This window comes from Schistocerca serialis, chromosome 5, assembly GCF_023864345.2.
Source record: "Schistocerca serialis cubense isolate TAMUIC-IGC-003099 chromosome 5, iqSchSeri2.2, whole genome shotgun sequence".
In the NCBI taxonomy this organism is placed as follows: Eukaryota; Metazoa; Arthropoda; class Insecta; order Orthoptera; family Acrididae; genus Schistocerca; species Schistocerca serialis.
The window spans coordinates 549,597,656-549,620,553 of NC_064642.1; the positions used below are offsets into that span (position 1 = coordinate 549,597,656).

At 36.2% G+C, this 22,898-nt stretch overlaps 1 protein-coding gene across 2 annotated transcripts; it reads right to left on the reverse strand.

Moving 5' to 3' along the window:
• Window positions 1–1,136: 1,136 nt before the first annotated feature.
• Window positions 1,137–22,730, reverse strand: LOC126481202 (polyadenylate-binding protein-interacting protein 2). 2 transcript variants are annotated; one of them, XM_050104800.1, is made up of 5 exons: window positions 22,674–22,691; window positions 21,455–21,646; window positions 5,978–6,141; window positions 3,105–3,168; window positions 1,137–2,802 (listed from the first exon to the last, which is right to left on the reverse strand). In XM_050104800.1, the coding sequence occupies exons 2-5, from the start codon at window positions 21,623–21,625 to the stop codon at window positions 2,707–2,709; spliced, it is 495 nt and encodes a 164-aa protein (XP_049960757.1). In that variant the 5' UTR covers window positions 21,626–21,646; window positions 22,674–22,691; the 3' UTR covers window positions 1,137–2,706. The 2 variants fall into 2 exon arrangements, with proteins under 2 accessions (XP_049960757.1, XP_049960756.1); XM_050104799.1 differs by having other exon boundaries at window positions 1,138–2,802; window positions 22,627–22,730.
• Window positions 22,731–22,898: the final 168 nt, after the last annotated feature.

Genomic DNA, 22,898 nt, shown 5'->3' on the forward strand with positions numbered 1-22,898 from the left:
GGTGATGGAGATGTAGCGGTCTGTATTATCTGTTAATAATACAGATTCTACACACAACTTTAATAGTTACATGCTTGCTGCTTCTCCCAATAGTTTCAGAAATTCTAAGGAAATGTTATCTATTCCTTCTGCCTTAATTCATTGCAAGTCTTTCAAAGGCCTATTAAACCGACTAATACTGCATCGATTATGTCTTTCATATTGACTCATGTCTTTCCTATATGTTGTCATCAGCCAAGTTCTCCTCATAGACACCTTCACAATGTACTCCTTCCGCCTATCTGCACTCTCCTCTGCAGTTAACAATTGAACCCTCATTGTACTCTTAATGCTAACACTCTTGCTTTTAATTAAACCAAAGGTTGTCCGACCATGATGTAATCCAGCTGGAATTATCCTTTATAATGGAAGGCTTTTTAAAATATACCTCCTCCTCCTCCACCTGTGATTTTCGAACAGTATATTCACTACCAGTAGATAAAATTTACTGCAAAACTCAATATTAGTCTTTCTCTTCTCTCATTCTTACTACCAAGCCCATATCCTCCCGTAATTCTCTTGTATTTCTTCCCATACTACCATGTTCGACTTAGAAAAATCTAAATTATATAATGCCAAATTGCTTCCATGTGTTGTGAAAGATGAGTATATAAAGTCTTTAATGAAGGCTAAAATCGTGTTCTATGACTCGCATTCAGACATTAACTGAAGCCACTATGCAGTTCTACACACTGTACAAATAATAAAAGTATTCAGATCCAAAGTTCTAATAATTTCCCTATGTAGTGAGCATTACTACAGTTCTCGAGAAGTGGCTCAACCATGAAATGCAACATCTGAATGTCTCAGCAGAATAAAAGTAATTCAACTTCAATAATATTGTTTGTTACCTATATTCATCACACAATCATAGCAAGCTAATATCACAGATGGAGCAATGTTCATTTACCATTAATTCACATCTGCATTTCAACAATATCCAACAAGTTACAATTATTTGGCAGGATCTATAACTTTTTCATTATGTACCTCTAACAATCTGCATATCTTTCCATGTCATGTAAGGAAAGTCATTCAGGTGATTTCAAATTAAATAGCTACAGCATATTGTAGAAATTTAGTAATACACATTTAATGTAAGAAAGGGGATTCCTCCATACATTTTTTGTGTTGACAAACAATGGCAACATTTACTGTAACAAAATAAAACATCTCCAAAGCAGAAGAATTTCAGTTACTTCACTATTCTACATTTACACAAATCAGACATTCTTTTAAAAGATTAGAGAGAAACTAACAAAAACCAGAGAAGGAAAATTACTAAAGTTCTGTATCAGTAAAGTAAAACAATAAACACAACCATCTAAATCTACATATTTCCTTGTCTTTATCAAACATGCTGTCAATTTTTTTTCACATATAAATGTAAGGCTTAAACTATAGCATTTAACCATATTCAGTACATTTACAAATATCCTTTCATTCCAAAACAAGCATACCATTAAGTTGCCGCACTTCGTATAACACACATGCTTGACACTTAATATCACATCAATTAATATTCTGCTCTGAAATTATTAATACTGCATATACAAGTCTGCTTAGGGCATTACAAACATAACTGGACCTCTTATTTTAAAAATAAAAGAAAGTACTAAGCTGACTTTGCTTGTATGAACACTTTGCAATAAATTGCAAACAAATGTAAAGTTTGTCAGAATGTCAGCTCTTCAAAGTGAGAGAAGGAACTTCAATTAACAGCAATAACAGAAACTCTGTTCTGCAACTGACTATTGCACACTGTATGAATCTTAAAATATGTAAAATTTCAACTGGTATCAAAAAAGTGAAATGAAGGTAAGTTTATAGCTACCAGCAATTATAAAGTAAATATCTCATCACCTCAATGATACAACAAACTATTATGACCTCTTAAATAGAAAACATAAATAAAAAATTTCATATAAGCTTACATTCTCTTTCAAGCTCCTATAAATGATTGTATCTTCCTTCATAATCTAATGAGATCTTTTATGAGCTCAAACTTTCATTGCAATTCAAAGACCAGTTAATTTTACTTAAACTGTCATTTAGTGCTAGTTTTCAAAGTTTGCACAATTCTGGCAGTGCTAATATAAATTAAGTTCTGAGATTCTATCAGAATAAGACATACCCTTACAATAACTGAGTATTGTATAAAGATTATTTTGTACTTTTCCCATAAAATGATATTAGGAATTGCACAGTCTTTACGTTACTATAATAGCAATAATTATTATAATTATAATGAAATTATTTTTATAAACAATGTAACATTAAATTTTCAAACAAAGAAAAAGGGACGTGACTTTCAGTACTTCTGTGGCATACCGTCAATGGAAAGTCATTTTAAGTAAACTGTAAACACCCAAAGACATTTAAAGAAGAGAAAAATAAAGTTCCAATGCACAGCGGAAAAATGATTTAAGTATATCTCAGCATTCATTTGACAAATGCGTATGAAACTCTACAACCGTTAAAATACTGCATTCTTGACATTTTTTATATATCACATTCATTCTCAAAATCACATCCAAACACCCACTCTGAAGCAGAGTGGAATATTCAGTGACTAACAAAGTTCATTCACAGGGACTCCATTGCCTCACAGCCTACCAAATGAAATGTAGCTTGGCATCAAAGAAAATGCAGACCTCTGCGTAACTTCTAAGATGTCGTTGAGCGATCCACATTTCCTGACCCGCTGCTCTCTGCTGCTTTCTGTTGTGGAACAAACTCTGCCGCATTGGGGTTGAGTGTGCTCTGTGACATAACGAATACATTAAAATCAAGATAGATAAATGCAGTAGTAAAAATAATTGCACTACGCATGGGCACACGATACTACTGTGTTATGAAAATAAAAATTAGTGAGAGTACTAGAAAGACTGCAATACGTTCATCAAAAAATATATTCCATTTCTAGTTTAAATATTTACTTTATTTGCAACCTGTCATTTCAGATTTCTAAAATGAAAGCAAAAATTCTTACCTTTCAATATTGCTAAAGGCAAACACAGTTTTATAACTTAGTGTAATTTCACTAATAATTTGAAAGTGCTCACCTGTTTGGCCAAATCATCTTGAACACTCAGACCCTCCAGTGATTGAGAAATGTGGTTTGTTACACTGAAAAGAGACTTCATTAACTACAAAATCATTGTAACACAAAGAGAAACAACAGAAAATAAGACTAACACAATTTACAAAAACACCCACTTCAGAACACATTTCCAAAATAAGGAGGACAGATTAAGCAAAGACGAAAACAAGTTACTCTGTCCGAAGAGGAGCAGTTATAAAATATTTATATGGGTACGGAAGCACAAAGTGGAGTGAGGCTGCAGGAGATAGAGAGAGAGAGAGAGAGAGAGAGAGAGAGAGAGAGAGACCCGTGTCAATGTGTCATCCACAAAACTCCTCTATACAATCCGTTTCTTCTGTCCTCAGAACGTACTTCCCCACTCAATGTAACATGTCTCAGCATATCTGGGCCATCACCAGTGGGCATTCTTTACTCAGTTCTGTAAAATGTAAACACGTTTTAAGTAGTAATTGTTCTAAAGAAACTAGGCCTAAATACGGCTTTGCCTGTACATCAGCCAGTCATCTGCAATTTAACGATGTTATTGTAAGTTTGGTTGGCAAGTTAACAAACCACTTTACCTATAAATTTAATTTTGCTATGTGAAATTTTTTTGTGATTTCTTACATTTGTTCAAAATAACTGTTCTTATCTACACTCTCATCTATTGTTGAAATGCACATGCAAATACATGTTTCAAGGAACTTCATTCGCAAGTAACACTTTTTAACTTTACAAAACATAGTGCTTATGCTGTTGCAGTGTGGATACACTTTCAATGTTTGCTTGTTCTAATATCAATCTCATGCATTTTCCTACCGCTAATGCCTTCTGCCTGTGGAACTTCTCTTTTGTCGTAAGTTAACAGCACAGGTTGGGGCTGGATTTTAGTATTTTTACATCTGTTTCTATTTTAGTTGGGGCTGTTAAGCGACCAGCAAATGTGCTATAGGAGCTGTTATGTTTCTGAGCTCAAGGGGAGTTCTCAATACCTTGTTTAAAAGTTTCTGCATTTTTGCCTTATGCATACTAACAAGACTTGCATACAAGTTAAGGCATGCCTAATCTGTTGAATTTACCCGAGGGTGTTTCCTGTGTCAGATTTTTTTCTGTTTTGTGTTGTCTGGTCTGTATCCTATCTGAAGTGACTGTTTCTTTAAAATGTTGTCTACCCTGTGACCTATTTTATTATTGTAAGGGAGTATGTACCATCTCGTTTTGCATGTGGGTTCTTGTCCTGTTACCTCTTGTATGTGATCATTGTCTATGTGTCGAGTTGTTCTGTGTTATTGAACAGGCTTGTGTGCATGCATGTGACCTGTTACTTCCCTACTAATTTACACATTTTTTGTTTAGTTTCTCTATCATGACCATTCTGTACTGTAATCTGTTTTACTGTGTTCAACTCCTTTGTGTCGTTCCATTTATTTATGTATGTCTTGTTTGATCTGTTCACCATTAATCTGCAATTTACTTTTTTGGGTGTCAAAGGATAGTCTGACCAATTGTGAATGGTGTATGCTTGTGGTTGTGGGTTGCCTGTATATTGTGAAATAACGTGTGTTGTTTATTCTTTGCATGGATGGATCCAGAAAATTTAGTGAGTTGTCCATTTCTGCTTCTAATGGGAAACAATTTTATTAGGTGTAAATTGTATAAAATATTTCTTTAATTGTGTAGCTGTTTTATGTGTGTATGTGGTTAATCAAGCATGTTAATTTACTTGAATGTATCATGCCTGTTCTTTTGGACATGTCCACACACTCATAATCGATTCGTCTCAATAGGCAAAGAAAACACACTTTCAGTGTGGATGTGCAATATCATTCAACCTCCAGCCAGAATCTAAAATTAGAGGGCATGGAGGACACAGACAGTGACTGTGAATAGGTGGCACTAGATGAGAATAGGGTCAGCCAGAGAGCACACCAAGATAGCCCACACATTTGCAATTCCAGTCAGCCATACATTTTCACTAGTCACTGCTGATCCACATAAAGTACAAATGCAGCTGGTATCATCAGTCCCTCCTCCCCCCCCCCCCTTTCGACTTACATAACAAGCATATTAGACACATTGTTACCAGTATAAAACTGTATTTTTTGTTTTTATATTTGATCTGAGTATCTTTTTCTCTAAATTAGTTCAAAAACAAATGATACATACTTTTCCGCAAATTATCACCTTCCAAATCTAAATAATGCACATCGTCAATGGGATGAAAAAGTTGCAACCTGTCCACTTACTGGGCAGAGCTGATTTGACATCATCTAATTCTTACCGTACTATGCTACTCTCTCCAGCTCCGCACATATACTGCTAACAACATCCTCGATGGCTTCAGTTGAAGTTAATTAATCTTTAAGTCTTTTTGAGAATTTCTTTTGAACAGAATAGAATTTTCATCTCATCTATTGTTTTCCATACCTCTTGATTTAGTACCTCACTTGACTACTAAATTTAGAAGATTCTCCACACTTCAAATATTTCCCCTTTGTCTTTCAGCAATTTCTACACAGGTTATGTTTCGGTCCCCTAGAATGCTGTATGGAGACTGCTTCCTAGCCTAAAGTTCATTAGAATCACAATGAAACACAGCAGGAATCAGACAATGGGTTTCATTTGGTAATATCATTTACAGTTCTGTCCCAATATGAGTAGAGGAAAGTTTATATACTACAAAAAGAGAAGGAAAATACTACAATAATAAACAGTGAAACGTACTACCATAAGGGCCATGTCCATGCCTCTACTTCTAAAATGTAGGAATAATAACTTCAAGCACTATGATTAAGTCAGGATTGTAAAATTTGATTTCTTACTAATTCATTTAAAAAATCCATGAATACATACTCATCATTAGTGCTCCAGGCTTGTCGAGGTGGTGCAGTTGCATCACTTGAGCCTCCATTGGTAGATGCCATCTGATTCCGGATGTTTCTTATTTCTCGTTCATCTTCTAGCATTGCCTCAATACATTGTTCCATTAGCTCTTCTTCCTCCAGTTGCTGCATAACCTAATCAAATTGAATTATTTGTTTATTTTTAGCATACTTCCTCTATATAAAAAATAACACACAAATTCAACTCCTGAAATATTTCCAATGTTAAGGTACAAATGAAATGTTACTGCCAAAATTTCTTGCAAACTCAACAACTGAAATGTAGAGGATAGGCTGGAGTTTATGAAAAAAATGGGAAAAAATAAGACAGGAAGACCAGATTTGTTTTAGTGATTTACAAATGAAGGAGCCCTGACATTAATCAATCTAGTTCTTTGTTAGCAATGCAATACAGGAGAAATTTCATATAAATTCGCTACGAAGCTTAACTACAAATATGATAATTCACAGCAGGTCCTTAAAAAAAAAAGAGCCCTGCTTGGATGCGGAGAAAGAGAGAAAGGAAAACAAGTTTTACAGTATTGCTGTGAAGACTTTGCATATGATCTCTCATGATCATTTGAGTTCAACAGACAAGCTCTTGTTCGAGATGTGCATCCACTGTTCAACTTTGCTCGTTCCATTATGCCTATCTATTTACAGTTTCATTTAAAACGTTAAACTAATTACTGTTTTTAGATTTGAATCATGCAAAAGAAAAGATTAAGTAAGCTGATAAATCATTACCAAAAAACATTAAGTATCAGCACTGTAATCCAGCTAAATTAGGCCAATCTAGCAAAACAGTTTGCTGTTTCTGGCCTAATAATCCTTCACGAGAATGAAAGAATATTATTATTATTATTATTATTATTATTATTATTATTATTATTATTATTCTTTCCAGTCTCAGATGTTATGTCTGGTTAAAAATGGAAAGTGACGCAAACCTCGATCAAGCGTGACCTCCTTTTAACTGTACGGTATATGTTACATTGCGTTTAGGAACTTTCGGGTAATTGAACATGTATCAATAATTACAGATTTCTGTAGTTGTATATATACGTTTGGATGTACCTGTATTGCATTTATGTACTGGTGGATATTGTGTGGTATGACTCCTGTAGTTGATAGTGTAATAGGTATGATGTCAACTTTATCCCGATGCCACATGTCTGACTTCCTCAGCCAGTTGGATGTATTTTTCAATTTTTTCTCCTGTTTTCTTCTGTATATTTGTTGTATTGGGTATGGATATTTCGATTAGTTCTGTTAGTTTCTTCTTTTTATTGGTGAGTATGATGTCAGGTTTGTTATGTGGTGGTGTTTTATCTGCTATAATGGTTCTGTTCCAGTATAATTTGTATTCATCATTCTCCAGTACATTTTGTGGTGCATACTTGTATGTGGGAATGTGTTGTTTTATTAGTTTATGTTGTAAGGCAAGCTGTTGATGTATTATTTTTGCTACATTGTCATGTCTTCTGGGGTATTCTGTATTTGCTAGTATTGTACATCTGCTTGTGATGTGATCTACTGTTTCTATTTGTTGTTTGCAAAGTCTGCATTTATCTGTTGTGGTATTGGGATCTTTAATAATATGCTTGCTGTAATATCTGGTGTTTATTGTTTGATCCTGTATTGCAATCATGAATCCTTCCGTCTCACTGTATATATTGCCTTTTCTTAGCCATGTGTTGGATGCGTCTTGATCGATGTGTGGCTGTGTTAGATGATACGGTGCTTGCCATGTAGTGTTTTCTTTTTCCAATTTACTTTCTTCGTATCTGTTGATGTTATGTGATCTAAAGGGTTGTAGAAGTGGTTATGAAATTGCAGTGGTGTAGCCGATGTATTTATATGAGTGATTGCTTTGTGTATTTTGCTAGTTTCTGCTCGTTCTAGAAAGAATTTTCTTAAATTGTCTACCTGTCCATAATGTAGGTTTTTTATGTCGATAAATCCCCTTCCTCCTTCCTTTCTGCTTAATGTGAATCTTTCTGTTGCTGAATGTATGTGATGTATTCTATATTTGTGGCATTGTGATCGTGTAAGTGTATGAGTGCTTCTAGGTCTGTGTTACTCCATTTCACTACTCCAAATGAGTAGGTCAATATTGGTATAGCATAAGTATTTATAGCTTTTGTCTTGTTTCTTGCTGTCAATTCTGTTTTCAGTAGTTTTGTTAGTCTTTGTCTATATTTTTTTAGTTCTTCTTTAATATTTGTATTATCTATTCCTATTTTTTGTCTGTATCCTAGATATTTATAGGCATCTGTTTTTTCCATCGCTTCTATGCGGTCGCTGTGGTTATCCAATATGTAATCTTCTTGTTTAGTGTGTTTTCCCTTGACTATGCTATTTTTCTTACATTTGTCTGTTCCAAAAGCCATATTTATATCATTGCTGAATACTTCTGTTATCTTTAGTAATTGGTTCAGTTGTTGATTTGCTGCTGCCAGTAGTTTTAGATCATCCATGTATAGCAAATGTGTGATTTTGTATGGGGTATGTTCCAGTAATATTGTATCCATAATCTGTATTATTTAGCATGTTGGATAGTGGGTTCAGAGCAAGGCAGAACCAGAAAGGACTTAATGAGTCTCCTTGGTATATTCCATGCTTAATCTGTATTGGCTGTGATGTGATATTATTTGAATTTGTTTGGATATTAAGTGTGGTTTTCCAATTTTTCATTACTGTGTTTAGGAACTGTATCAATTTAGGATCAACTTTGTATATTTCTGACAACGGCCTTGCCGCAGTGGATTAGCCGGTTCCCGTGAGATCACCGAAGTTAAGCACTGTCGGGCGTGGCCGGCACTTGGATGGGTGACCATCCAGCTGCCATGCGCTGTTGCCATTTTTCGGGGTGCACTCAGCCTCGTGGTACCAATTGAGGAGCTACTTGACCAAACAGTAGCGGCTCCGGTCAAAGGAAACCATCATAACGACCGGGAGAGCGGTGTGCTGACCACACGCCCCTCCTATCCGCATCCTCAACTGAGGATGACACGGTGGTCGGATGGTCCCGATGGGCCACTTGTGGCCTGAAGACGGAGTGTGTGTTAGTGTGTTGTATATTTCCAATATTTGTAGTAACCATGAGTGGGGTACACTATCAAAAGCTTTTTGGTAATCAATGTATGCGTAGTGTAGCGACCTTTGTTTAGTTTTAGCTTGATATGTCATCTCTGCATCTATTATCAGTTGCTCTTTACATCCTCGTGCTCCTTTGCAACAGTCTTTTTGTTCTTCATTTATAATTTTGTTCTGTGTTGTATGTGTCATTAATTTCTGTGTAATGACTGAAGTTAATATTTTGTATATTGTTGGTAGGCATGTTATGGGGCGATATTTAGCTCGGTTTCCTGTGTCTGCTTGATCTTTAGGTTTCAGATAAGTTATTCCATGTGTAAGTGTATCAGGGAACGTGTATGGTTATGCAATGTAACTGTTAAATAATTTAGTTAGATGTGAATGTGTTGAGGTGAACTTCTTTAGCCAGAAATTTGCTATTTTATCTTTTCCAGGGGCTTTCGAATTGTGAGTAGAATTAATTGCTTGGGTGACTTCATGTTGCAAAATTATCACTTCAGGCATTTGTGGTATCATCTTGTATGTGTGTGTTTCTGCTTGTATCCACCGTGCATGCCTGTTATGGTGTACCGGGTTTGACCATATGTTGCTCCAGAGGTGTTCCATGTCTGTTATGTTTGGTGGATTGTCTATTTTAATGTGTGTGTTATCTATTGTCTGGTAAAATTTCTTTTGGTTTGTGTTCAGTGTTTGGTTTTGTTGCCTTCTATTTTCACTTTTTTTGTATCTTCTAAGTTGTTTGGCCAATGCTTGTAATTTCTGCTTCTTTTCATCTAATTGCTCTATCGCTTCTTATTGTGAGATTTTACCTAACCTTTTTCGTTTTCTGTCTGATATTTCATTTCTTATAAATTGTGTTAGCTGTCCAATGTCTTTTCTCAGTTTTTCTATTCTGATCTGTAGCCTGTGTTGCCATGCTGGTTTTGTGGGTTTCTTCTGTGTGTTGGTTGGTTATGATCTCTGCCTAGTGTGTATATTTAGTGTAGTGAGTGCTCCTATATAAACCAGTAGTTGTAACTCTTCCATAGTTGTGTTTTCATTTATTTTGTTGTGTATGACTGTGTTGATAGTTTTTATTGTTGTTTCGACTTGTGGGTTATTTGGCAGTCTATGCAAGAATGGTCTAATGTCTGTATTTATGTCTTTGTATTCTATATATGTCAGCTGAAATTTTTCTTCTACATCTGTGTGTCACTTCGTGTTCTATTTGTGCTTGTTCTGGTGACTGTCTTAAGTTTTCGTTTTCCTCGGATTGTTTAATTGATGCATGTTGTTCTTTGTTTGTTTGCTCTGGGATGTTTGAGTCCATTACTGTATTTTCTTCTTCTTCTGATTGCACATTATTTTGTTCCAGTATTTGTTGTGCTTGTTTGATGTTTTCTAATTCTGACTGGGGTATCCTGTTATTTTTTATTATTACACGGATCTGATCAGCTAGTCGTCGTCTGTTAAAAATTTTGCGTATACCTGTCATCTGTATCCAGTTGTGTTGGTTCCTAAGTTTGTTGCTTGGTAATTATTATTATTACTTATTCTGGGTTAAAATCTAGCCTTACAAGAATCAAAATCACAGCATTTAAAGAATCAAAAATCAAATGAGATGCTGGTAAATAGCACCCTAAATATCACTTAATCGGGAACACAATACATTAAATTCCCGGATGCAGAATGCAACATCTGTGTTTCACTTGCAGTTATGTCTCACAGCTTAAGTGTACCCTTTGAGAAGACTTGCAGGGTGTAATGTGCTAACAGAAGTAGCAATATTAATGTGACATCAACTCACAGTTTCACTGAAATATAAACACTTGGTAGCTGGCCACAACCAAGAGAAACTGCTTGGAGGGCAATCCAGAATGCACTGAACAATTCTGACAGTTTCCTGTGTGAACTTAATACAACTGCACTCAGGAAATTTCTGGAGTAAGCCTGCTATCACCTCCATAAAGTCAGCAATGAGAGTGAATCTGGAAGTGCACAGTGGAATTCTATATGTAAATATTGGTGTGCTGCAAATTATTTTCCAGGAGTCAATCTTTCATTCTACAAGTTTTTCTCATTTGAAGACCTTACATAAACCTTTACTGTGCCCTGTTAACTAGCAAACAATTACCAAATGACACACTCTTCATTCCTATTGACTTGACACCACAATTTATCAGTTCAGATTCTATTCCTCCAAGCTCTGAGCATGTAGTTCTAATTTCTGTCCCTTGTCGTACATAATCAGCAGCCAAAATTCATATACAGTAACAGCTTCTATGCACACAGTGATGAGATCATCCTGGACGTTAAGGCTGCTGACATGTTATCCATTAATCTGAAACTTATCTCCTGCAGTGTGAACTTCTATCTGTTATTAAAATCTCAACATGTTTCGCCATCAGCATGATGTCACCTACAGCAGTTGGCTTACAGCTGGAGTCTTATTCAGACAGAGAAACCAAAAATACATGTTTTAACACATTTCTTATGAGATGGACAGCTTTGGAAGTCCCAAGGTCCCTTATGATCAAACCATCATCAAACGGCTCTTGCCCATTCTGTGAATAACTAGATAGTACAGGGTGTATTTACAGCTTTGCCATGCATCATCTTGATATATTCCATTCTCTCTTCAACCATGTCTGCTACTTCAAATTCCACAATTCATCAATATGAAATATATTACAAGTGACATAGTTTGTATTTAAATATGTGGTGAAACACCTCTGCAACACTTCCTGGGTGTAATTCACATCCACAGAATTATATCTAACAACAGTAAGCCAGAGAAATAACAAAGTTTAAGAAATAGAAATAAGCTCTTCATATTGAGGACACCAAAAACAGAATATGTAACTCACCTTCTCAACATACCCAAATGGTACAGTTCAAATGATAAACCAGACTGTTACGACCTCCCACCTCTTAGCATACTGGTCCACCTTCAGCACAGAAAACTGCTGCAAATAACTGTAAACAGTTCCTACAAGTCCTTGGAATGTAACTGGAGAAGATGGCATCAGATGTCCAGGCACAAGTCATCAAATTCCTGTAGATTACAAGGTGATGGTTTGTGAGTTCTAAGCTGCAAATTAATGTCTTACCAGATGTCTTTCATAGGACTGACACCCCATGAATTTGGAACAATGATAGCTACTCAGACTAGTCATCACCCTTCTCAAACAACTGACTTGATTCTGGTATTTTGGTGTATTTTATTTTTTCTGATAGTGTGTGCCACATCCAGTGAGGAGTAAATGAGACATGAAGCTGTCAGCAATAACAACATAACCTGCAGCTTCTAAGAGACACTTTGTTACAACAACAAGAATTATGGAAACCTAGATCAATGTATTACAAAGTGTACTACTGCCACAACTGAAATTTATAGATTCAATAATACAGCTAGTCATTCATCAACAAAATGGAAATTATGGTTCACTGTCCAGTCATGATGTTCTTGTGTCCACTGCAATTTTGCAACAATGTCAAATGAATAGTGGTACCAAGAAGAAGAAGAATAGTTTTCTTATTTTCTAGTCTTTTGTCTGTTGCCACCTTTTCCACCTTACAAGTAAGATAGCCTACATGTTATTTTATCAGTCATGAAGTGTGTTTACAAGAGGCAAAGTAATGACAGTTGTATCTGTACACCATCCTCAAACTGATAGATTAAGATATTTTTTAAAAAAGTACTGGTACACTGCTCAACCTAACCGGATTGAAATATTGCTGGTTGTGGCTTCAACATCTAGAGCTTTGTTGCCTACCAGAAATTCCAGAGTCATTCATTCAATTTCAATAGACATCATAGTAAGTGAACATTTAAAGAATTTATTAAACGATTTCCTCTGTATATTCGTTTACTATAAGCCTTTTGTGTCATTTAACATGCCTTCCACTCGATTTCAATAATGTTATTCTCAGGGCAAGGTGTGGTCATAATGTCATTGTTTATATTTATATAAAATATAAATACAAAAGTAGATCTACTCTTTTGTTTGAAGCCATAAGTATTACAATAATAGGGTCTCTATATCTAACAACTAATATGTTAATCTAAAAATTAAAGTATTATTGTTCAAATCCCAGTCAAACATAGATTCTTTCATACAGCAATTCATTACCATCTTCTAATAGTGTACAGTGAGGAACCATGAAATACTTCATGTTTGTAATATATTAATAAAGGAAAAATATTTGCAACAGAATATGTTACGAAATTACATTCATGCTACTGTATTAAAGAGTACTAATGAAGTCATAAAAATTCTGAAACTGTCCATAGTCATATTCCTCTACCATAATAAAGACTCTCTTTCACAATAATGTCTCAGTCTTGTGGTTTTGCTGAAACAATACCAGAGATATAAAGCTTTTCCATAAGAGTTACTGAAGCAAGGTTTTGATGGTGCATGTGTTTTGCACCAAAATGTTAGAATTTTTACTTACTTATTTATTTGTGGGACACACATCTGAGCACAAGCAAATTAGTCCATTCCACTTGCGTGGTTTCCTAGTTAGGTGCCTTACAGAGTAACTGTCTCATGCAAGCAACAGTGATAGTAAGTGTAGTGCCACATTTACGCTGTTGATGATTGTTTTATGTTTGAGAAAAGGGCCAACTAGCAAATTAAGATGTAGCACCAAGTCTAGGAGAGAGAATTCTCAGGTTGAATGGTTCAAGTACTTTAATGTACCCTGACAAACTTTAACAAAGCATATCCATGCATGTTGACATAAAAGAGGCCAAGACGACTCCTGAGCAGTAAACCAAAAGGAAGTGATCATGTTTGTCAACACAACCTATATTATGAAACAGCTAACCTACGACATGGACACCCTGTCTCAACTGCAGCCTAACTAATGACTTCCAAGGACAACAAAAATCTAATTTTCAATATTTCATATAATTAAAATGGTATGATCTACTCACTAACAGGTGTAATCTTATCTTAAAGGTTTAATACAGGAGCCAAATATTACAAATTGTGTGTATATACGAGGTTCGGAACTTAAATATTGGCAACTATTTATTCACAACCAATACAAAAGACTTACATGTTTGCACCTGTTACTGTTCTTCAAAGTAACCACCAGCATTGTGTAGAGCCCGTTGCCAGCGATGTGGAAGGCATAGTATACTGTTAGCAAAGCCTGTTCTGTAGATGGTGCGAATGGAGCAGTCTACTGTCTGTCGAATCTCTGATACAGTTCCGAGTTCTGAAGCGAATGCCGCAAAGTGGTTCCTTCATCTTCGAAATCAAACCAAAGTCACAAGGACTTAAGTCCAGGGAGTATGGTGGATGGTACAGTACTCCCCAGTCTCATCGACCGAACAGAGCAGCCACAGCTTGTACTATATGCATCCGCACATTGTTGTGCAAAATGATGGGTGGGTTGCGCAGAAAGAGTCGCCGCTCCTTTCGCAAAGCTGGCCACAGTTAATGCTCCAAAAACGAACAATAATACTGTGCATTGACAGTCTGCCATGGAGGAACATAATGGGTTAGGATAACATCATCACAGTCGTACACAAGAATCACTATAACTTTAGACCGCTCCATTCGCACCATCAACAGAACAGGCCCTGCTAACGGTATACTATGCCTTCCACATTGCTGGCAAGGTGTTCTACACAATGCTGCTGACTACTTTGAGGGACAGTAACAGGTGCAAACATTTAACTCTTTTGTATCAGTTGTGAATAAATGGTTGCTACTATTTAAGTTCCAACAACAGAGAGAGAGAGAGAGGGGGGGGGGGGGGGGGGGGAGGGAGCCTAGTTCAAGATGCACAAATTATTATTATTATTATTATTATTATTATATTATTTCTTTACTTTCTCAGACGTTAAGTCTGGTTAAAAATAGAAATTGACGCGGACCTTGATCAAGCGTCACTTCCTTTTAACTGTATGGTATGTGTTATATTGCATTTAGGAACTTTCGGGTAATTGAACATGTATCAATAATTATAGATTTCTGTAGTTGTATATATAAGTTTGGATGTAGCTGTATTGCATTGATGTACTGGTGGATATTGTGTGGTATGACTCCTGTAGTTGATAGTATAATTGGTATAATGTCAACTTTATCCTGATGCCACATGTCCTTGACTTCCTCAGCCAGTTGGATGTATTTTTCAATTTTTTCTCCTGTTTTCTTTTGTATATTTGTTGTATTGGGTATGGATATTTCGATTAGTTGTGTTAATTTCTTCTTTTTATTGGTGAGTATGATGTCAGGTTTGTTATGTGGTGGTGTTTTATCTGTTATAATGGTTCTGTTATTATTATTATTATTATTATTATTATTATTATTATTATTATTATTGTAGTCTTCTTCAGTTCAGAGACTAGTTTCATGCAGCTCTCCATGGTACTCTATCCTGTTTAAGCTGCTTCATCTCCAAGTACCCACTGAAACCCATATCCTTATGAATCTGCTTAGTGTATTCATCTCTCGGTCTCTCTCTTACGATTTTTACCCTGCACATTGCCCTCAAATACTAAACTGGTGATACCTTGATGCCTCAGAACATGACGTGTCAACCAGTCAATTCTTCTAGTCAAGTTGTGCCACAAATTTCTCTTCTCCCCAATTCTATTTAGTATCTCCTCATTAGTTATGTGACTTACCCATCTAATCTTCAGCATTCTTCTATAGCACAACATTTCAAAAGCTTCTATTCTCTTCTTGCCCAAACTACTTATTGTCCATGTTTCACCTCCATACAGGGCTACACTCCATATAAATACTTTCAGAAATGACTTCCTGACACTTAAATCTACAGTTGATGTTAACAAGTTTCTCTTCTTCAGAAACGCTTTCCTTGCCATTGCCAGTCTGCATTTTATATCTTCTCTACTTCGACCATCATCAGTTATTTTGCTCCCCAAATAGAAAAACTCCTTTACTACTTTAAGTGTCTCATTTCCTAATTTAATTCCCATATCATCACCTGGTTTAATTCAACTACGTCCCATTATCGTCATTTTGCATCTGTTGATGTTCATTTTGTATCCACCTTTCAAGACCCTGTCCATTCCCTTCAAATAGACTTCCAGGTCCTTCACTGTCTGACAAAATTACAATGTTATCGGCAAACATCAAAGCTTTTTATTTCTTCTCCAAGGATTTTAATTCCTACTCCAAATTTTCCTTCTGTTTCCTTTACTGTTTGCTCAATATACAGATTGAATAACATCTGGAAGACGCTACAACTCTGTCTCACTCCCTTCCCAACCACTGCTTTCCTTTCATGCCCCTCGACTCTTGTAACTGCCACCTGGTTTCTGTACAAATTGTAAATAGCCTTTTCCGCCCTATATTTCACCATTGCCGCCTACAGAATTTGAAAGACAGTATTCCAGTCAACATTGTCAAAAGCTTTCTCTAAGTCTACAAACGCTAGAAATATGGGTTTGCCTCTTCTTAATCTAACTTCTAAGGGAAGTCTTAGGGCCAGTACTGCCTCACGTGTTCCAACATTTCTACGGAATCCAAACTGATCTTCCACGAGGTCAGATTCTACCAGTTTTTCCACTAGTCTGTAAAGAATTCATGTTAGTATTTTGCAGGTGTGACTTCTTAAACTGATAGTTTGGTAATTTTCACACCTGACGACATCTGCTTTCTTTGGGATTGGAATTATTATATTCTTCTTGAAGTCTGAAGGTATTTCGCCTGTCTCATACATCTTGCTCATCAGATGGAAGAGTTTTGTCATGGCTGGCTCTCCCAATGCTATCAGTAGCTCTAATGGAATGTTGTATACTCCCGGGGCCTTGTTTCAACTTAGGTCTTTCAGTGCTCTGTCAACTCTTCACGCAATACCACATCTCCCATTTAATTTTCATCTATGTCCTCTTCCATTTCCATAATCTTTCCCTCAAGTACATCACCCCTTTATAAATCCTCTATATACTCCTTCCATCTTTCTGCTTTCCCTTCTTTGCTTACAACTGGTTTTCCATCTGAGCTCTTGATATTCATACAAGTAGTTCTCTTTCTCCAAAGGTCTCTTCAATTTTCCTACAGGCAGTATCTATCTTAACCCTAGTATATATGCCTGTACATCCTAACACTTGTCCTCTAGCCATCCCTGCCTAGCCATTTTGCACTTCCAGTTTATCTCATTCTTGAGAATTTTTACTCCTTTCTGCCCATTTAATTTACTGCATTTTTATGTTTTCTCCTTTCATCCATTAAATTCAATATTTCTTCTGCTACCCAAGGATTTCTACTAGCCCTCGTCTTTTTACCTACTTGATCCTCTGCTGCCTTCACTATTTCATCCCTCAAAGCTACCCATTCTTCTTCTTCTTCTTCTTCTGTATTTCTTTCCCCCATATTTGTCAACTGTTCCCTAATGCTCTCTAAAACGCTCTACAACCTCTGGTTCTTTCAGTTTATCCAGGTCCCACCTCCTTAAATTCCTACATCTTTTGCAGTTTCTTCAGTTTTAATCTACAGCTCATATCCAACAGATTGTGGCCAGAGTCCATATCTGCCCCTCGTAATGTCTTACAATTGAAAACCTGATTCTTAACTCTCTGTCTTACCATTATATAACCAATCTGAAGCCTTTTGGCGTCTCTAGGCCTCTTCCACGTATACAACCTTCTTTCATGTTTCTTAAACGAAGTGTTAGTTATTATTAACATATGCTCTGTGCAATATTCTACCAGGCGGCTTCCTCTTTCATTCCTTACCCCCATTCCATATTCACCCACTACTTTTTCTTCTCTTCCTTTTCCTACTATCAGCAAATTCCAGTCCTCCATGACTATTAAACTTTCATCTCCCTTCACTATCTGAATAATTTCTTTTATCTCATAGCACATTTCTTTAATCTCTTCTTCACCTACCAAGCTAGTTGGCATATAAACTTTTACTACCGTGGTAGGCATGGATTTCGTGTCTATCTTGGCTACAATAATGCATTCACTATGCTGTCCGTAGTACCTTTCCTGTATTCCTACTTTTTATTCATTATTAAACCTAGTCCTGCATTACCTCTATTAGATTTTGTATTTATAACCATGTATTCGCCTGACGGTAAGTCTTGTTCCTCCTGCCACTGAACTTCAGTAATTCCACTATATCTAACTTTAACCTATCCATTTCCCTTTTTAAATTTTCTAACCTACCTGCCCGATTAAGGGATCTGACATTCCACACTCCGATCCATAGAACAACAGTTTCCTTTCTACTGATGATGATGTGCTCCTGAGTAGTCCCTGTCCGGAGATCCAAATGAGGGACATTTTTACCTCTGGAATATTTTATCCAAGAGGACGCCATCATCATTTAACCATACAGTAAATCTGCACGCCCTCGGGAAAAATTATGGCTGCAGTTTCCCCTTGCTTTCAACCATTCGCAGTACCATCACAGCAAGGCCATTTTGGTTAATGTTACAAGGCCAGATCAGTCAATCATCCAGACAGTTGTCCCCTGCAACTACTGAAAAGGCTGCTCCCCCTCTTCCGAAACCACATGTTTGTCTGGCCTCTCGACAGATACCCCTCTATTTTGGTTGCCCCTGCAGTACGACTATGCGATGTGCATCGCTGAGGCACGCAAGCCTCCCCACCAAAGGTAAAGTCCATGGTTCATTGGGAGGGGGGGAATGTGCAAATTACCCATGTTATATTCATTCAGTGTTTGAGACTAATGACTTCGCTGCTTCCAATACGCTTTACATGTAATTTCAAGTCTTAACAAAACTTACCACCCTCACTTCCACAAAATGAAGAACGGGAAAAAGTTTATCGCTTACCGCATTTCTACCAGTCATGCATCCAGCTTTATGTTTTAATTTATTACTTCTTCACCACCAATTCTATTTGCAACGTATTTTGCAAACAGTTTCCAGATATGCCACTGAATGTACCTGCTAAATTATGTCACTGTACAACACGGCTCAGGAGGTGAGTCGTCACAGACAGCACGATGCAAGAAAAACTACTTTTCGCTGAAAATTAGCACAAATTACCCAGACCATGTTCATCCCATGTTTCATAATGAGAGCACTTAAGTGTCCAACAAACTTCAAACATAATTTCAATCCCTGTGAAAAATTTATTTTGTTTACATGCACAATATGAAGTATTTAACACAATGACTCATTTGTAAATGAATCAAGATGTTTGAAGCTGTTTTATACATTGTCATTTGTTTCTTGGAAGAAATAGGAGTTTATTGATGGTTTTCTACGGGATCAAGTACAGCTTAGGATAGTGTGGAGGGTGACCAACAATTTATGATGTAAGTGGACAAAAACTGAGAGCCAATCAAATCGAAATGGCTATGGCATTCAATACCTGGACATAACCACTGTTAGCAAAAAAATTTTTGAAGTGAAAAATGAAATTTCAACAATAAAAACAGTAAAGCCATAGAAAATTAATGCACCTGCAATGATAGTATACTACTAAAATGTTAAAGACTTAAATGAATGTACAAATTAAGAAATGAAGTAATATTAAACCCAATGGGCAAAATAATGAATTTATGAAAAGTTTCACCTTAGGCATGTTACTGACAAATACTTGAATATTTAACGAAACTTCCTGGCAGATTAAAACTGTGTGCTGAACCGAGACTCGAACTCAGCACCTTTGCCTTTCGCGGGCAAGTGCTCTACCAACTGAGCTACCCAAGCACGCCTCACGCCCCATCCTCACAGCTTTAATTCCGCCAGTACTTGAATATTTAGTTCAGTTTACTTAAGAAAGTGAGTAAGAGGTTTTACGGCACCGAGTCACAATTATAAGAAAATGGAAACATTAAATACATTTTACTGGTAATTTCTGTGTTAACTTACAGAAGTATTCAACTAAAATTTTGCAACCACTGTTCCATTATCAAAATATGATATGCTACCAAATTACATTGATGTCCAGGTTTGCATTTCAGCCAAAGTTTCACATACATATCACACACTTTTACATTTTCAACTGGAAAGGGGGAGGGAGAGAGGAGAGCAGGAATTTCTTATCCCTGAGTAAGATGTGCAAACAGTACGTCATGTACATACAATACAGAGTACATCCCTCCCTAATCTTTTGAACTAACAGCATGCATGGACAATTTTCACTTCTTACACTAATTTGCAAGGCTAAACTAGTCCATATCACAGCATGAAATTTGGTTCAACTTTACTTACATTGCATTCATTGTCACAGATTGTTAGATTATAAGCAAAAATAAGATCTCTCGGGCCATTTGCACAATCCTTTTACTCCAAACTGAAGCTTCAGTGACAAGGGGCTTAGCTGAAACATACTGCTCTGATGTGAAAAATTGTGGTATTTATTGTTTTGTGCTATTGTGCACCCTACTATCAATATCACCTGCACACTTCTTCTCAGCTTTCTTTATTAAGTTACTTAACAGTTGAGCATTAGAGGCCGACTGAAGTACTCCCTGTTTAAATGTCTTTCAGCCTATTAATACAGTATTAGATAGCAGTCAATGGTATACAAATATTTGAAGATCCTATTATTGGATGTTAAAGAGTTCTAGAACAAACAGTTTTGTTCATATACGAATGAGCACAACTCCGCATGAAATGATATGCGACACACACAGCTTCAATAAACAGTGTTCATAAAGCAGGCAATGAGCACATTTTAGAATAAAATATCTCTCATAACAGACTCTAGTGCCATTTCAGAGTAGATTGGTAAGAAAATGGTGGAGTGGTAGTGGAAACAGTATGGCTGCATCCAAATGATATAGTTACTAGTACAGTCAAATTAGTTTTTAAGCAGCTTAGTAAACATTTTGCAAAATGTTGCATCTATTTCTGAGTTACTTTATCTATGTGCATTCTTAATATATGAAAATTTCCTCTGTTTTATAATAAATCTGAATGTTGTGAAAGTGACAAATTACTTTTGACCTTTCTGGTTACTTCATGAGGAAATATCTATCTGCAAAACTTTGGAGGAAGGAAAATAAGGGTTTTATGTCTCTGACAGGACATTATTCATTACAGCACACATGCTCCGGGTGTTAACTGCCTACAGTGATTTAGGCGAATCCACAGGAAACCTATAGCCAGATGGATATTTCCATCTTTTTTTAATTCATGGGCATTAATATAATTAATATATGTAACAACTCTGTTTTCACTGCGCGCGCACACACACACACACACACACACACACACACACACACACACACACAGAGGAGAGAGAATATATTTCTATTGTATATTTACTTCTGTATAAAATTATACAGCAGGTGATATTTTGCAATTTATACACTAAATGAAAACTGCACAGATAAAATTACATAACTGTAAAAAATGGCAAACCACAATGAAATTGAGGGTGCTGCAGCAAACTTACTTGTTTATCAAACTCTTCCTCATTTTCCATCCAAAGGTATTCAGAAAAATCTCCATCGTGAGATGGTGATTCCATGTCTTCTACATTTCCGATGTCTGAGCCATCGGACAAATATGACACTGAGGAATCATATCCATAGAATCCATTGTTTGTTGGAATCTTCATTATCATAACAGGTGTCACTAACAGTACCTATAATAATAAATAAGGTGTCTTATTCCATATAAAAAACAAATATTTTAATATAGCCCAAATACCCAGAATATAAATTATTGCGTAAAACACAGACAATCATTGCTTGTGACTTACAGACGTAGCCCATCTTAAATTACAACACGACCCGTCCCTGTGTGAACCCCAGTTTTTGAGCTCACCTACTGTTTTCACAGTTTTACAATGTTTTCCTACCGCAAATACACGTTAACAACACTTAAAATTTCCCCAAAATTAAACGGGCTCTTCATTAAATTATCTCGTCGGTCGTAAACATCAGCAAATACGATAGTTTTCAATTCAAGTGTCCCTAAATAATGCATTGCCTTTTGCAACCGCATGGAATACTACCACAACAAACAAATGGTACTGTAACATATTCTTCTCCTTTAGGAACACACAAAAAAATTATTTACGCTTGGTAAAGTATTACAGACATGAGTATTAGAAAACAAGACAGCGGTACCATACAGAAGATCACGATCACAGCTTAATAATAGGCATTATAAGACACCATAAAAAAATTTCGTATAATTTTTTTAGAGTGTGGGTGTAATACAACAATCTAATATACAATTTTTTTACATCACGAACGTACTATCGTCTCTGCTACGCTTTACACTGTAAGTAGGTTACGACAAAACTTAACCTTGGCATATGGTTAATATCATGTTTCCTATTACCATTCGCTTCTGAAATAAATGGTAATCAGCACTTAAGCCTTATAAATAATCTCATCGTCTGTACGTAAAACATGCTTAAAAATCTACATAAAGCTGTTTAATGCGACATATTCCAGCAACCATTTTAGGTTTTACTCTATATGTGGCCCGCAATGGGCCATCAATATAATATGGCCAATTTTTGTGTTTCCAAGATGTGAAATTTAAGATGCTTGCATTTCCTTGGACATTAGGAATACTTAAATTTTCTCATCAAATTTCAGTTGTGGCATTTACCTTAGCAGAAGTTCATCAAAGACGCAGTTTATCGTCGTAATACGCACCTCACAAATACAATCAGCTGTTTATCGCTCAGACAGTGCTGCTACCTATACTATGCGTTCAAAAGCAGGACACAAGATTAAAGCTGGTATGACAGATCTCTGCGAATTTCAGACAATGTCAGGAAGAATTTTAACTTATCGTATGAAAATTTCTTGTCTTCACACGTCTTAATAAACATAAAATTATGTAGAGCATCCAGACCTTAAAAATTATTGTGGATATTG

Bases quoted from the DNA above. Each gene is read 5' to 3' on its own strand.
- LOC126481202 (XM_050104800.1), bottom strand. From the start codon at position 21,625: ATGATAATGAAGATTCCAACAAACAATGGATTCTATGGATATGATTCC. The intron at 6,142-21,454 runs GTAAGTTTGCTG...CAATTTGATTAG, and splicing joins AGGAAGAGTTTGATAAACAA to GTTATGCAGCAACTGGAGGA. The intron at 2,803-3,104 runs GTGAGCACTTTC...GTTATGTCACAG, and splicing joins AAGATGATTTGGCCAAACAG to AGCACACTCAACCCCAATGC.